General features: G+C 40.5%; 2 protein-coding genes across 4 annotated transcripts in view; one reads left to right on the top strand and one right to left on the bottom strand.

Annotated features, from left to right (window-relative positions):
- Positions 1 to 727: 727 nt before the first annotated feature.
- LOC110526701 (protein CC2D2B) lies at positions 728 to 10,838 on the bottom strand. Its single transcript, XM_090237078.1, has 17 exons — positions 10,737 to 10,838; positions 10,575 to 10,652; positions 10,305 to 10,397; positions 9,064 to 9,187; positions 8,782 to 8,918; positions 7,799 to 8,342; positions 7,597 to 7,688; positions 7,366 to 7,506; positions 6,092 to 6,481; positions 5,726 to 5,906; positions 5,393 to 5,546; positions 2,835 to 2,979; positions 2,565 to 2,667; positions 2,157 to 2,360; positions 1,792 to 1,878; positions 1,523 to 1,617; positions 728 to 980 (listed from the first exon to the last, which is right to left on the bottom strand). The coding sequence occupies exons 9-17, from the start codon at positions 6,187 to 6,189 to the stop codon at positions 812 to 814; spliced, it is 1,236 nt and encodes a 411-aa protein (XP_090093204.1). The 5' UTR covers positions 6,190 to 6,481; positions 7,366 to 7,506; positions 7,597 to 7,688; positions 7,799 to 8,342; positions 8,782 to 8,918; positions 9,064 to 9,187; positions 10,305 to 10,397; positions 10,575 to 10,652; positions 10,737 to 10,838; the 3' UTR covers positions 728 to 811.
- An 887-nt stretch (positions 10,839 to 11,725) lies between these two features.
- The window catches only part of LOC110526655 (TATA-binding protein-associated factor 172), a 75,005-nt gene continuing 72,726 nt past the window's right edge, over positions 11,726 to 14,004 (top strand). For all 3 annotated transcript variants that reach the window (XR_016496516.1, XM_021607797.3, XM_090237073.1), the window contains exon 1: positions 11,726 to 12,645. Coding sequence is in view for 2 of the 3 variants with exons in the window: in XM_021607797.3 (XP_021463472.1) it covers positions 12,632 to 12,645 (14 nt within the window). In the remaining variant the exon portion in view is untranslated. The remainder of the gene's footprint in view (positions 12,646 to 14,004) is intronic.

The raw sequence follows: 14,004 nt of genomic DNA, 5'->3' as shown, positions 1-14,004 counted from the left end.
CTGGCACAACCATGGGACAAAACTCAACCTAATGTACCTGTTATGAACCTACATAACCACATTGTTATATACAGTACGTCATGTCAACGGCCTATACGGCAACAAACAAAAAGCTATCAAGGAAAATGAGTTCATGTTCGTAGTCCGGTAGTATCTGACTGTCAATCGTGCAATTTTAATTCTGTTTCAATATTCTATATACGGCGATCACGTCTCCGTCTGTGATATTTTAGCACCAAATATGTGCTACCTCTACCATTTTACCTGTAGGACAGCCTTTTCTGAGCTGCTTTTCATGTTGAGTCTGCTGCTGCTCGACAGACCACAGCAGGAGCCTCTTGCCTGGATCTCCCTTGAAGGTACACAAAAACACAACTCATTAGATCTGCTTCCACACAGATGGAACGGCGTTGTCAAGGAAATAGAAAGCAGTGTCTATTTTTGATGGTGTTCTCTATGAGCGTGGTTGTCACGTGGGGGAGGAGATTCAGTCAAAAGGTTTTAATCTTTGCTAGAATTGGATAAGAGGACCATTGCATCACACATGGTACAGTACAGTAGGAATTCTATTAGGATAGCTGCAGGCATGAGAAGCTGAAGTATCTGCCAATGTGGGGTTGTTAAGGCAAGTTGCCAACTGTATTGTCGATATAGCGAATATGTTCAGCTAATAGTACAAGTAGTATTGGGTTGGGTGTACTGTAAAGTGATGATAGTAGAAGTAGAGGTATTTGCTGTAGGAATGAATGGCATAGGTTTTACGTTAGAAGCTGTAGTAGTTGTAGAAGTAGTAGGATGGGTAGAACTTGGATCAATACTTGAGGAAAGCCTCCTGGCGAACAGGCAGGCCCTGGGCATTGTTGATGGCAACATGGATCCTCAGGTCCCCGTCTGAGAGGGAGCAGGTAGGAATGATCTTCCTCTTCACGCGCTGAGGCTGGAGAGGTCGCTTAAGTCTGAACACGTCCCAGTTGAACTCCCTGATGGGGTGGAGAGTGTTAGCCTAGAATTCAAATGGATATGCTCCATTTCAATGGTGAAACAAAGCATATCAGTTTGGATTCCAGGCTAGGACGCTAGAAGTGTCAGAGGAAAACAGAGAGACGTATCATCGTGTAGCCTGGCGGCAGGTAGCTTAGAGGTTAGAGCGTTGTGCCAGTAACCCGAAAGGTTGCTAGTTCGAATCCCAGAACTGACAATGTGTAAAAATCTGTCAATGTGCCTTTGAGTAAGGTACTTAATCTGTATTGCTCCAGGGTTGCTGTTGAATGCCAGACCCTGGCTGTGAAGACCCTGCTTTCCAAGGGTGTCTCAGGGAGAATGGGATTTGCAAAAAAAACACATTGAAATAGAACAAATATAAGCACCCACTAAATGATTATCATTATGACTGCAATTTCGCAGAGGCCTCAAAAGCTAAAAATACTTTTAGATTTCTTTATGACATATGGTTCATGGGCTGTACAGCAACACCATTTGTATGTGGAGAAGTGTTAAGGAGAAAATTAGTCTTGACACTCACATCACTGTATCTGCCTCGTGGTACTCGGTGACTATATCAGAGAACTTGTACTTCCTCTTGATGTTCAACAGTTTTTCTCTTGCCAAATTCAGCGCCTAAAATAACAATTACAGCTCACATGACAATCGAAAATGACATGTCAGTATTGCTACTCGTTCGCACATGTTCATATATCAAACGGATCATATGAGTAAGCCGTGAACACAGACATACGCGATAAAATGCAATCTGACTCCAGATGACAGAATCTAGGGACGGAATAAGAGTACCTTTTGGATGTAGTGTATAGAGCGTGCTCTCTGCATTGTGATAGGGTCTTCATCCATAAGGGACAGACTTGGGAATGCACCATAATCCTGGGAAACAACAAAGCAACAAAAGTCCACTTTTGTTAAAAACAATTCACCCACAAAATGACTGCAGGACGAGAGTAAAGTATGTACCTGTATGAAACTATATATGAAACAAATCCAAAACGTTGCAGAATATAGGGATGAGGAAGTAGTCTACTCTAGTCCCACAGATTTGTTTATGCTGTGTATAGCCAAACATTGGCATGACAATGACCATGCTGGAGGAATTGGCAAGACAGCACAAACTAATCTGGAACCAGGCTATATGAGAAGGGCATTACAGTGAACATTGCTTCAGTAATGTCTCTGTCGTGGAGAGGGATGGGTTTGGAGGGGCTGACGTCCACAGCATGAGAGCTCCGCAGCTGCAGGAGACCAAAGCGACTGGACTTCTCCAGCTGCTCCTCAGTGGTGAAGTCAAACTCCTCCTCCAGGGCATGCAGGCGGAAGTGACCCGTGGCTCTGTCTCTCTGCTCACAGGCCTCCTATTGGTCAAACAATATGAGACGCTACTTCAAATGTCCACTTCAAACCAAGTGCTCCGGGCAAGCTTTCATGTTTCAGCCCTCTAGCTGTTTCCTGATTCGAATCCATGGCAACCACGGAGTGTTTTATATCAACAACACATCATTGGGTTTATTTTGGTAGAATACAAGTGGAGGTGCTGAGTCTACGGTGTTAACACTCACCCTAAGGAGTTCTGTGAGTTCTGTGTTAGAAGGGTGGTTGGGGTCAAACTGAAGGTCCCTGATCCATTCAAGCCTACTTGCATTGGGACCGCTGGCCATGGGTCTACAGGCAATGTAACATGGTTAGTGTTTCTATTGCAAGACAGCATAAAGAAAAGCCTTCAACTCATAAGGTAACAGACAAACAGAGGTGTGTGTGTGTGTGCGTGTGCGTGTGTGTGAGAAGACGGCCAACCTTGTGGAAGTCAGTCAGGTGTTGTTCAGACTCACCTGGTTGAGCTGGGTCTGTGTGGTGGGGCAGTGGGCGCCATGGGAAAGCCACTCTCATCCACAGCCCAGGAGACAACATACAGCAGCCTCCCAGAGGTCATGAGGCACTCCTCAGCATCCTCCTTCTCTAGTTTGAATGGGACATCTAAAAAGACCATTGTTTTGTCACTAAAGACCTGGGTTGACATTATACATTATACATTATCCTTATACAACAACAACAACAAAAACACATAGTGAGCTAAATTACCATAACTTTTTAAATAGACTTTCACAGGATAGCTCATCACTAAATATCAAGGGCAAAATTGGGGTGTAGATATTGGGGGTGACGAACAGTAGAGAGTTTTTAAAAACATTTTATACGCAATTCCTGCAATTCACTTATTATCTATGAGGGGTATTTTGAGGGGTATCTGGTTGGGTATTTTGAAAACACAGTATAAGTGGAAGGATAAGTGAAAAGCCAGGTCATTTCCTGCAATTCTACAGATTTTACCATGGGGCAGAGAAAAATGTTCTGTTTTATAGCTCATCACATGCTATTTTTCACATTTTGCAATGAGAATGCTAATTTCCTGCTACTCTATAGAGATAAATTTAAAAAATGAATATTCTGTTAAACCATACCCAAATAATGTTGTTGACAAAATTATACTTGTATTTGTGGCCAAAGTATAAATTGGAGAGAAAAGTCTACTCGAGTGAATATTTTTAATGACCGGTATACGCCCACATCATTCTGTTGTTGGGGTACGCCCACACCATTCCAACACAGAAAATACTTTTTCACAAACTTAATTACCCTTTTTTGTAAGGAACTATTTCACGCATACTGTATTAATTATAGGTCATATTATCATATATATATATTATATTATCATATATATGATATATATTATGATATATGTCACATATATCATAATTAATTATAGGTCATATTTCATAGAAATCTCAAAACGCTGAACAGTTACTTTAAAGGTTGACTTTTTTAAAGGTTGACGGCTATAAACTGTGTACCTGATCAATGCACCATCATACCAGGTCATTTAATGAAAACAAATTGATAAATAAGATATTTGGCTACAGAAGTGCCATTTTTTACTGATCTCTACAGCTTCCGTCCAAAAACAATTCCTGTGAAATGGGGTCAACAAATACTGGAGGAGTTACTAGCTAACGAACTAGCTACGTTGGTGCATGACCAGAATGACACATCGATGAACCACCAAAGGCAAAACCCATTTCTGTTTAAAAATTGAGAAAGACAAGTTGAACAGTTTTTCGTGATCAGAATCAACGGTCAAAAGTAGCCACCCTTTGCCTTGATGACAGCTGTGCACACTGTTAACATTTTCTCAACTAGCTTCATGAGGAATGCTTTTCCAACAGTCTTGAAGGAGTTCCCACATATGCTGAGCACCCGTTGGCTGCTTTTCCTTCACTCTGCGGTCCAACTCATCCCAAACCATCTCAACTGGTTGAGGTCGAATGATTGTGGAGGCCAGGTAATCTGATGCAGCACTCCTTCTTGGTCAAATAGCCCTTACACAGCCTGGAGGTGTGTTTTGGGCCATTGTCCTGTTGAAAAACAAATGATAGTCCCACTAAGCGCAAACCAGATGGAATAAGCGCAAACCAGATGGGATGGCATATCGCTGCAGAATGCTGTGGTAGCAATGCTGGTTAAGTGTGCATTGAATTCTAAATAAATCACTAACAGTGTCACCAGCAAAGCATTCCCACACCATCACACCTCCTCCTTCATGCTTCACAGTGGGAACCACACATGCAGAGATCATCTGTTCACCTGCTCTGCGTCTCACAGACACGGCGGTTGGAACCAAAAATCACAAATTTGGACATCAGACCAAAGGACCGATTTCCACTGGTCTAATGTCTATTGATCGTGTTTCTTGGCCCAAGCAAGTCTCTTCTTCCACAAATTAACTTTTAGCAAGGCACACCTGTTAATTGAAATGCATTCCAGGTGACTACCTCATGAAGCTGGTTGAGAGAATGCCAAGAGCTCCCGAGTGGCGCAGCGGTCTAAGGCACTGCATCTCAGTGCTAGAGGCGTCACTACAGACCCTGGTTCGCTTCCAGTCTGTATCACAACCAGCCGTGATTGGGAGTCCCATAGGGCGGCGCACATTTGAGGTAGGCCGTCATTGTAAATAAGAATTTGTTCTGAACTGACTTGCCTAGTTAAATAAAGGTTAAATAAAAAATAATAAAAGAGTGTGCAAAGCTGTCATCAAGACAAAGGGTGGCTACTTTGAACAATCTCAAATATAAAATATATTTTGATTTGTTTAACACTTTCTTGGATACTACATGATTCCATATGTGTTATTTCATAGTTTTGATGTTTCCTAAATTATTCTAGAATGTAGAAAATAGTAAAAATAAAGGTGTGTCCAAACCTTTGATTCATACTGTATATGGGGGGGGGGGGGGGGGGGGAAAGCATGTCCCCCCATCCCTGTAGCAATTTCACCAATGCTAAATACCACATCTTCCAAATAATCACATATCATAGCTACAGCGTAACTCACTGCTCCCAACACCAGCGTAGTAGGCCTTGATGGCTCTGTCACTGCTGAACTCTGACCTCTCCATTGTAGCGTTGCTAGAGAGCATGTTCCTGTCTGGTATGGGCACATACATTTTGGCCACAACAGTGCTCTTTTGTTTCACTGTCTCACAAATCTGGAATTGGGAATTTACAAAACAAATACTTGACAGTTTATAAACTACTTAAAAGGCCATTTAAACAAATCCTTTATAAAGTGTAGCTTAACATAAAGTGCTTTGGGAAAAATGTAAGAATATAACATCTCAAAAGCCAAAATGAATGAACAATATTATTTACAGCAAGAGAAACATACCTCAAGCATAATGTTCTCTGGGCTGTGTACAATCTGCATGTTGAACATCTGTTGAATTTGAACTCTGAAGTCACTGTTGTCGAACATGGATGGCTCGGAGGTAGACACATGCTTTCCATTATAGAATATGTTCACTGATACTTTGTGGTTGGCCAGTTCATATCTTCTAACCTTCTCATCACTGTAAAAAGAAATAAAATATGAAGAAATTGAATGCATCAAAATACATGATCCTATATCAGTCGGTGCCAAAGTAAGTGCCATGTCCACTCTCAACCGGATGGATAGTCTTAAAAACATACATTTTCAATGAACCAATAAACAACAACTAGCTAAAAATCATTCTGCTTCTGAAGAGAATCTTACGGTGGACAGCTAGAGGTTGGAGTGACCACCCCACACATAGTAAGAACAGGAACTAGATCTAACTGATCTGCCTTCTGCTTGACAGAATCAGTAGACATCTCCTCTTCTTGTCCTGGAACTGGAGGGACGGATATCTCCTCTTTGTTATGCTCCTTCAGCTCCCTACACAGGTAGAGCTGCTTGATCGTTACGTCACCATCTGTGTAGAGCTTCGTCTGGAATAGGATGTTTACACCGACAACAACGCAACAAAGGTTAATACAAACAGTACGGCTATAGTTTATCAATAACAGTTATGTTAAGAGATTGTCAAGAGAGAAGACACTTGCTTTCATGTGCTCATCTGTCCCAGTTCGGTTTGTCGTGCTGTCAGTGATCCTTGCCTTCACTCTGTGAACGAGATTCGTTGCAATGAAAAAATATACATTGCAATGCTTTCTAAACACTCCCTGGGTACAACCATAGAGTTGGATAGAGGCCAGACTTGACCCAAAGATTTTTGTTGTATCATGGGAAGTGCCACTGAGGGCCATTCACCATTTTGAAGTAGTCAAATGGATATAACTTGCTCTGGGTTAAGCAAGGTTCACAGAATTCCATCCAGGTCAGCAGGGAGGGTCAGCCAATGGATTATACTCCTGAGCAAACATTCCATAACTGCAAGTGGCAGTAAATCACCAAACTTGGCCTGATACCTGTTCAGACTATACACACTACAACACACTAGTGGTAGTATGCACCTTTCAGTTTAATAACGAACTGTCAATACACTCAAATAAGTAAAAGAAGAAGAAATTGAAAAATTGAAAATGGATGTAGCCTTAAATGGCTCCGCCCATGCTTTCACAGAAGCAGCCATTGTAAAGACAGGAGATGCGTTTTTTTTAGTATCTCTATGGTAACAACTGCCCTATCCTAAATGTTGAACACATGAATAGCCTACTTTAAGATGATATACACTGTATGCTTTGCAATGACTTTAAAAGTCAATGTGAGGATGAAGAAATATAAATCAAATCCAAATCTGAATGTCTCGGTTACATCCGCCGAACACAACAGATGTAGACTTTGCAGTGACATGCTTACTTACGAGCCCATTCCCAACAATGCAGAAAAGTGTTTGCTCAAAAAAAAAAAAAAAAAAAAAAGAAAAAAAAAGGACATCGTAACACAATAAAATAACAATAACGAGGCCATAGAGCGATGTGTGTTGTTCATGTGATATGAGCACATTTAGGTCTTCTCTGTGTCAAAATAATACAAATGATGCTTACTTATGCAGCTGTAATTTCACAGTGGTGTTCACATAGCCGTTCTTGGCCCTGAGGGTTTTGATGCGCTTCCAAGCAGCAACAATGTTCCTCACCAGAGAGATGTCTGCCTGCTTCTCAATCTTCAGTGCTACATGGGTCTTTCTGCAGTGAGCGGATTCATTCAAGCAATACCTTTACAAACATAGAGGTACAGTAAAGAATCGTATTTCTTAGAACAGAAATCCCTCTCACCGTATTTCCTGTCTCAGATCCTGTAACTTTGAGCAAGGAGCAGTTTCATCAGTGGTGGTCAAGGCTGTTTCTGACTTCTTCAGCCCGCTTAGCTACCAGGGGTGAGGTACAAAAAAATATTTCAGATTAACAATATACTATGGTATGACTGCATTCCTTTCCCCAAATGATTTCAATTGTACGTTTTGTGATAGTGTTGTACCTTGTCCTGCAGAGAGGTAGTTGCACCCTTCATCTCACGGGTTTCATAATGCTCATAGAGCTCATACAGTCTCTGAGCCAACACATGCTCTGTGCTAAACAGGGGGTGATGGGTGAAATGCAGCCTGGCTAGGTTCAGGTCAAGCTGCCACAGCCCTGCACTGCCATCTGCATTAGAGACAACAGATCCTGCACTTCGCAGTTTATCAGGCTGCAAGGGGACATGGTATTACTGACTGGCTGTAGGTGCTTCAAGCATGGTATTAATGACAGGTGGGATTAGGTCAAGTGTCTTTAAAAATGGGTATTGCATCAATGAAAAGAGGGACTTTATATGTAACAAGCCATTCCACTCGTAAGACATTACAACATTACACATTTTACATCACACATAGTACACTCAAGGACAGACTCACCCTCATGTGCACCGTGGCCAGACAAGGAGACTGGCATGAGAATGGGAAATCTACTTTACAATGCCAATACTTCTGGATTGGGTCCGGAATAGCAATCATGCAACCATTCTCTCCAAACCAGGACTGTCCCTGAACGACAAGAAGTGCACAGCGTGGTACTTTGCTGATAAAATGTAGATAAAACCAGATCCAATGTAATGTGCCTTTATATCAGCAAATGTACATTTTCGTCATTTAGCTACGCAGTATACTGTACATAGCATAAAATGTTTCATTAGAGCCGATTCCATATATTTCCTGAATGGTAAAAGGCACCATTTGATGAAATCTCAATGTAAACATGAATACTCCTCTTTCCTGTGCTCATTTTAGATATTGCGTAACACGTTGTTTCATAACCAGAATTCTAAAGAGAGCCATGAAAAGGCTGCTCATGGAAAGGCTGCTCATATGACGCAATTAAATGATTACCAATATGTATTATGTAACCCCTCTATCAGTCAACCTTTACCCCCTAAACATACTGAAAAACAAAATAGAAAATATTGTGATTAACATGAATCAATACCTTTTCTTCCTCAATCAGCCGGTGGCCCATTTTGTTTATCATCTTCTTCGGCACTTGGGGCCTCTCACAGACATAAAACCCTTCGTCCTCCAAAAAACGAGGCTTCAAATACCTTGGTATAATCCTCCTTTGGTTTACTGTCATCAGATTTAATCAAATGACTCTCACTTTAAAATTCAATTTCCTTCACATTCAGTTCTAATCACAACAAAAGCAACAATAAGGTACTAAACATCTTTTACATCTCAAAATGTTCATACAAAGACTATAGGTCTACGTCACCTGGTAAATCACTGGGTACAAATAAAAGGTCTGGATTTACATCCAGTGTCTCAGTATCACCAGGAACAAGAGGATTATGACACTCATCCACATTCTCAATATCGATGACAGTATCTTTCCCGCTCTATCATGGAAACAACAATAAACATCTTTCAATAAAGGCTGCATATTAATATTGCGGCAGCCATTTCCTAACACAGTTACATAGGTGAATGACAAAATGTTTTAAAGGTCCAATGCAGCCGTTTAAAAAAAGAAATCTCAATATCAAATACTTTCTGGGGAACAATTAAGTACCTTACTAACCAGGTTTCCATCCAACCGTTTTAATGCGAGTAAAGTACATGTCGGCTAAAATAATGTCATGACGAGGCCTGATGGAAACCGAAAATTTATGGGTAAACCTTCCGAATGTCAACAACAAAGAAATACACTACACGAGGTGGGATCTTTTTGTCAGTCAAATGTATTATGCGAGAAATGTCGGTGGAAGAGCTTTTATGAGCAAAAATTGATATAATTAACCATCATATCAAAGTGAACTTGGGAGTTTACGTGATGACATGTTGTGTGGTCCTCCCTGAATTACGATGAACTTCACAGGGTGGTGAAAGTGCAAGGCGATGAGCTTGATGCTCCTTTCCAATGAATAGCGAGGGTCAATTTTGTTGTTGTTGTGAGAAAACCATCAGTAGAGTTGAAAATACTATTTTTTATTAGGTACATGGGAATTTAACCGCAAAAGGTGTTTTAATGAGCACTAAGTCATCACGCACAGACTTTTATCCTCAACAAGTCAATTTGATGGAAAATGCGCATATTCGTTTTATACGGATTTGTAGAATATTTGCATGACAATCTGTCGCCAATTGTATGGAAACTGTGATTGTTATCGATTCAAATGGTCAAAAAGAAACATAAATAGCTTCTTAGCAAAGATCAATTTCTCAAGCAAGAATTTTGCTAGGACTGAGTGGCCTGAGTGGGGAGGGGAAAATGTGCTGTTATTGGCAGAGATGTTTGAAACTCTCTTTCTTATTGGTCTATTAACTATTTTCAAGCCAACTTGACACAACTGTGGGAAGCATTGGAGCCCGCATGGGCCAGCATCCCTTTACTCAGTGTATATACAACTCAGGAAATCACATTTTTGACTGCACTGGGCCTTTAATACATTTATGATCACAGCTATCTTCGTACATTTTCCACCAAATGTATATTATTCACTATTGCTGGGCTACCTGTTGTGAAAGTGTGCCAGTGGTAGGTCCATTCTTCTCCAATTCATCAAATTTATGGCAGAAGAATCGATAGGCTTCTTCCTCTGAGCATGACTTAAGAGAAAATAGTACAAAGACAGGCCAGATTATAAGAGAAACACACTCTCTCATTTAAGTACGTATGTATCAAATCAATAGTACAACATAATGATGAAAGCCAGACCCAATACCCTGGTCAGACTTCTAGCCTACTGTATAATGCACAAATGACAAGACCTGTATTTTCCCTACCGGCTTGTCAGCAATCTTCTGAGGTTCTTTTATTCTCACTTCTCTTGCAGCATTGATTTTATTTTGTAGGATTTTTAACTAGACGAGGGAACATAAGGATGACAAGATTAACCTGTTCACATATCGCGGTTATAGCTTTAGTGGAAATAAAGACGATCTCACCTTGTATTCCTGGAGCATGAGTCTTCCTCTTTCTTGACTTCTGCTGAGCCTGATATGAGGGGGATGTTGTATCACTGTCAAATGTGGTCACCAAGCGGAGTCAGTAAACACAACACAACAACAACTATCAAATGCGCAATTCTCTAAGGAATAATAAACAAAATGAAGCAGTATGCCAATACCCCTTTCTTGGATGTATACTCCATCTTGAACCTTTTCCTTATTCTCCTCTGTCATCCTGACAAACACATGGGTATTGTCATACAGAACTGTTTCACTATTGCCACAAGTTATAGCCAGCCACATGCCTCACCTTGAAGTTGCGCAGAAACGAGATAAACATTTCTTAAATTCATTTTAATATCTTGTTAGGATACCGCTGGAGCAGATAGCCTAATCATAATGTTTTTACAGTCTAGTGTAGACCTGGCAGACAAGTCACCATGCCATGGTCGCCATGGGATCAAATGAAAATTAGATCAAATAAACGAACTACTAGAACAAACAAACAAACTCTGAGAAAAGACCAATAATACCATCATGGTGAAAGTGTAGGACAATAACACCCAATTGATAAGTACTAGCTAGCTAGTTAGACTCTCAGCAGATGAAAGGGGTTAGCTAGTTCTAATATTTTCTCTCAGCATAGCTAGCTAGCTACTAGTAACGTTAGCTAGTTTGCTAGCTAGCTAGGTTCCTCACAAATGCGCACTTATAGTTAGCCAGATAAAGTTAGCTAGTTAGAACTTGATAGGCTTTGCTTTAGAGAGCTCCCTCACTGTAGCTAGATAGCAGCTGAGTGAGCATAAATGTAGCTACTAGGTATTGTGTATGTAACACAGCTATTGTACCCAACGAAAGTCTGAGATTTCTTCGACATAATTTCACTGCTCCACTGTCATGTTAGCTAGCTGTGCCCACACATCAGAGCGCGGTTAAATCAACGTTCAATCAACGTTCTCGTCTTTGTACGAGCTGGCAGTTTCAGCACTGGTCAGCTCCTGGTGCTGAAGCTCAGCTACGACAGACAGATTTGGCTGCTTGCTGAAACATTTGTACAAATGTAGCAAGCTGGACCCTTCAAGAATGTATCAAATGTATCTAGACCATTTAAAAGAGTTTTGCTTAATTAGCAGCTTCAAATATTAAACTGTGTAACTCTGAAGAAAGTTTCAAATACGTGGTGATGGAACTTTGACGTACAGTTAGTTATGTTAATAGATTCGTTTCATCAAATCTATCACCACGAGGTTTGAGTTGCACCGTTGAGTCAATGCATTGTAAAATACCTGATTGTAAAGGTTCTCTCTAGTGAGTGAAAGGTGCGTGGGCGGGCTTCTGTCAATTCAAAAGAAAGGGGGAAAGTATTTCCTGCAGGATTTTTTTTCATCTTCGTACCTTCCTTTTCAATGTTATTTTTGATTGGTCGCTGAAATGGCTTCTAACCAATCAGCCGGCGTCTGCTATGGAGGAAGGAATAAATGCAAGATGGCTCCTCATATAAAATCAGCCGCCTGTGTTCCCTTTAGAGGACAACAAAATTACTCTTTACATTGTATTAGGTTAAAGTACTTATCTGGGAGTAGTGCTGAAGGTTAATACAAGGTTTAAGGCGATATACGTTTAATGCATGGTAATTAACTGACGAAGAAGTTATCGAAGAGACAAGAGGGACCAACTTTGAAGCCATGATTTGTTGAACTAATTTCGACAGGTTTCGGGTGGTGAGCTGTGTGACTGAAGAGAGACGCACCAGAGGCCTCCTTTGCTAGGCTAGCTAGCTATCGCATTGGATTGGCGTCAAGTAAAGAGGATAACTTAAAAAAATAAATAAGCGATAGCATCTGTTAAATGCGGATCACCGAAGAGCACATTTACGCGTTCAATTGATCGTCATGGCCGTGTCAAGGTAAGATTCCCTAGCTAGCCAACTAACGTTAGCTATTCTTATCCAAGATTAGCAAATAGTTAGGTACTAGTTAATTAGCATGAACAGGCAATGGCATCATCATTCACGGTGGTGTTGACTAGTTAACGTTAGCTAGCTTTTTCAATTAGCCAGACAGTTTTACTGAAGTATGTAGCTAGCATCTACACAACAGCTATTGCCAATTAGCTAACATTATGTACTTAAAAAAAATCCTAACGTTACTTACTAGCAGACCTGCATAGCATACAATTGATCTTGCCAATATGTTTAACGAGACATATTACTTTTAGCTAACCGTTAATTGATGTGCAATCTGGTTGCAAATGTGCCACTCTGTCATCTTGCAAATGAGATTATCGCTCTTGCGTTTCATCCAGATATTTATTTTGATGAGATTAGGCTCCCAAACGTATGGTTAATGTACTGTGGTTGGTTTCCCTTGTCATATCTTGTAAATTTAGTTTGCTAAAAAAATATAATGGGAAATCGTGTCTGATAGTTTGTCTCGTCAGGCTCGCAAGAGGATGCCTATTTGAAGCCTTCAACTAATGCATAGGCTAGAAATAGGATGTAGATTTTATGTGATCTATTGACAGTTACCCTCCAGCAGCTTGATTATACAATTCATAAATTGGCTGAACATCCTCCTTTTTAATATGAAATTACCTAGTTACTAGTACAATGAATAACAGATCCAAAATGCTCCACCCTGATCATTTGCATTGAATGCTCAAATGGGAAAATACTTTTTCTGCCCCTGCCTAAACTATTCCGTATCATCCTTTAACCACAACTGTATTAATCTGTAGCCTAGAGATTGTTGGCTTTGTTTTACATTGAGTGGGATGGGCATTTTGCCATACTGAACAGCTTTGCCATTTTTTAATGGCACTCTGTTTTTATTTTTAGCAGAGATGTGTTCAACGCTCCTATCAGACGTTAGTAATATGCACAGTATACTCTAGGTTTGAATGATTGTCATAACCCATTTAATGGTTTGGATTTGAAGTGCCCTCCCTAGTGCCATGTACACTGCAATCTGCAAAACTGAAGTGTGTGTGTGTATATATATATATATATATATTAAAAAAAAAATAAATAAAAAAAAAACTGTCCCCTCGCCCTAACCAGGGACCCTCTGCACACATCAACAGTCACCCGCGAAGCATCGTTACCCATCGCTCCACAAAAGCAAGGGGAACTACTACTTCAAGGTCTCGGAGCAAGTGACGTCACTGATTGAAACGCTATTTAGCGCGCACCACCGCTAACTAGCTAGCTGTTTCACATCCGTTACATATCTTATTTCACAAAGCAGAAGTTCAACTTCCCACTTAG

The sequence above is a fragment of the Oncorhynchus mykiss genome, chromosome 1 (assembly GCF_057628025.1).
Source record: "Oncorhynchus mykiss isolate SJ-2025 chromosome 1, ASM5762802v1, whole genome shotgun sequence".
Taxonomy (NCBI): domain Eukaryota; kingdom Metazoa; phylum Chordata; class Actinopteri; order Salmoniformes; family Salmonidae; genus Oncorhynchus; species Oncorhynchus mykiss.
Note: the sequence above shows the minus strand (reverse complement) of the source record. Positions and strands in the feature narration are given on the sequence as shown.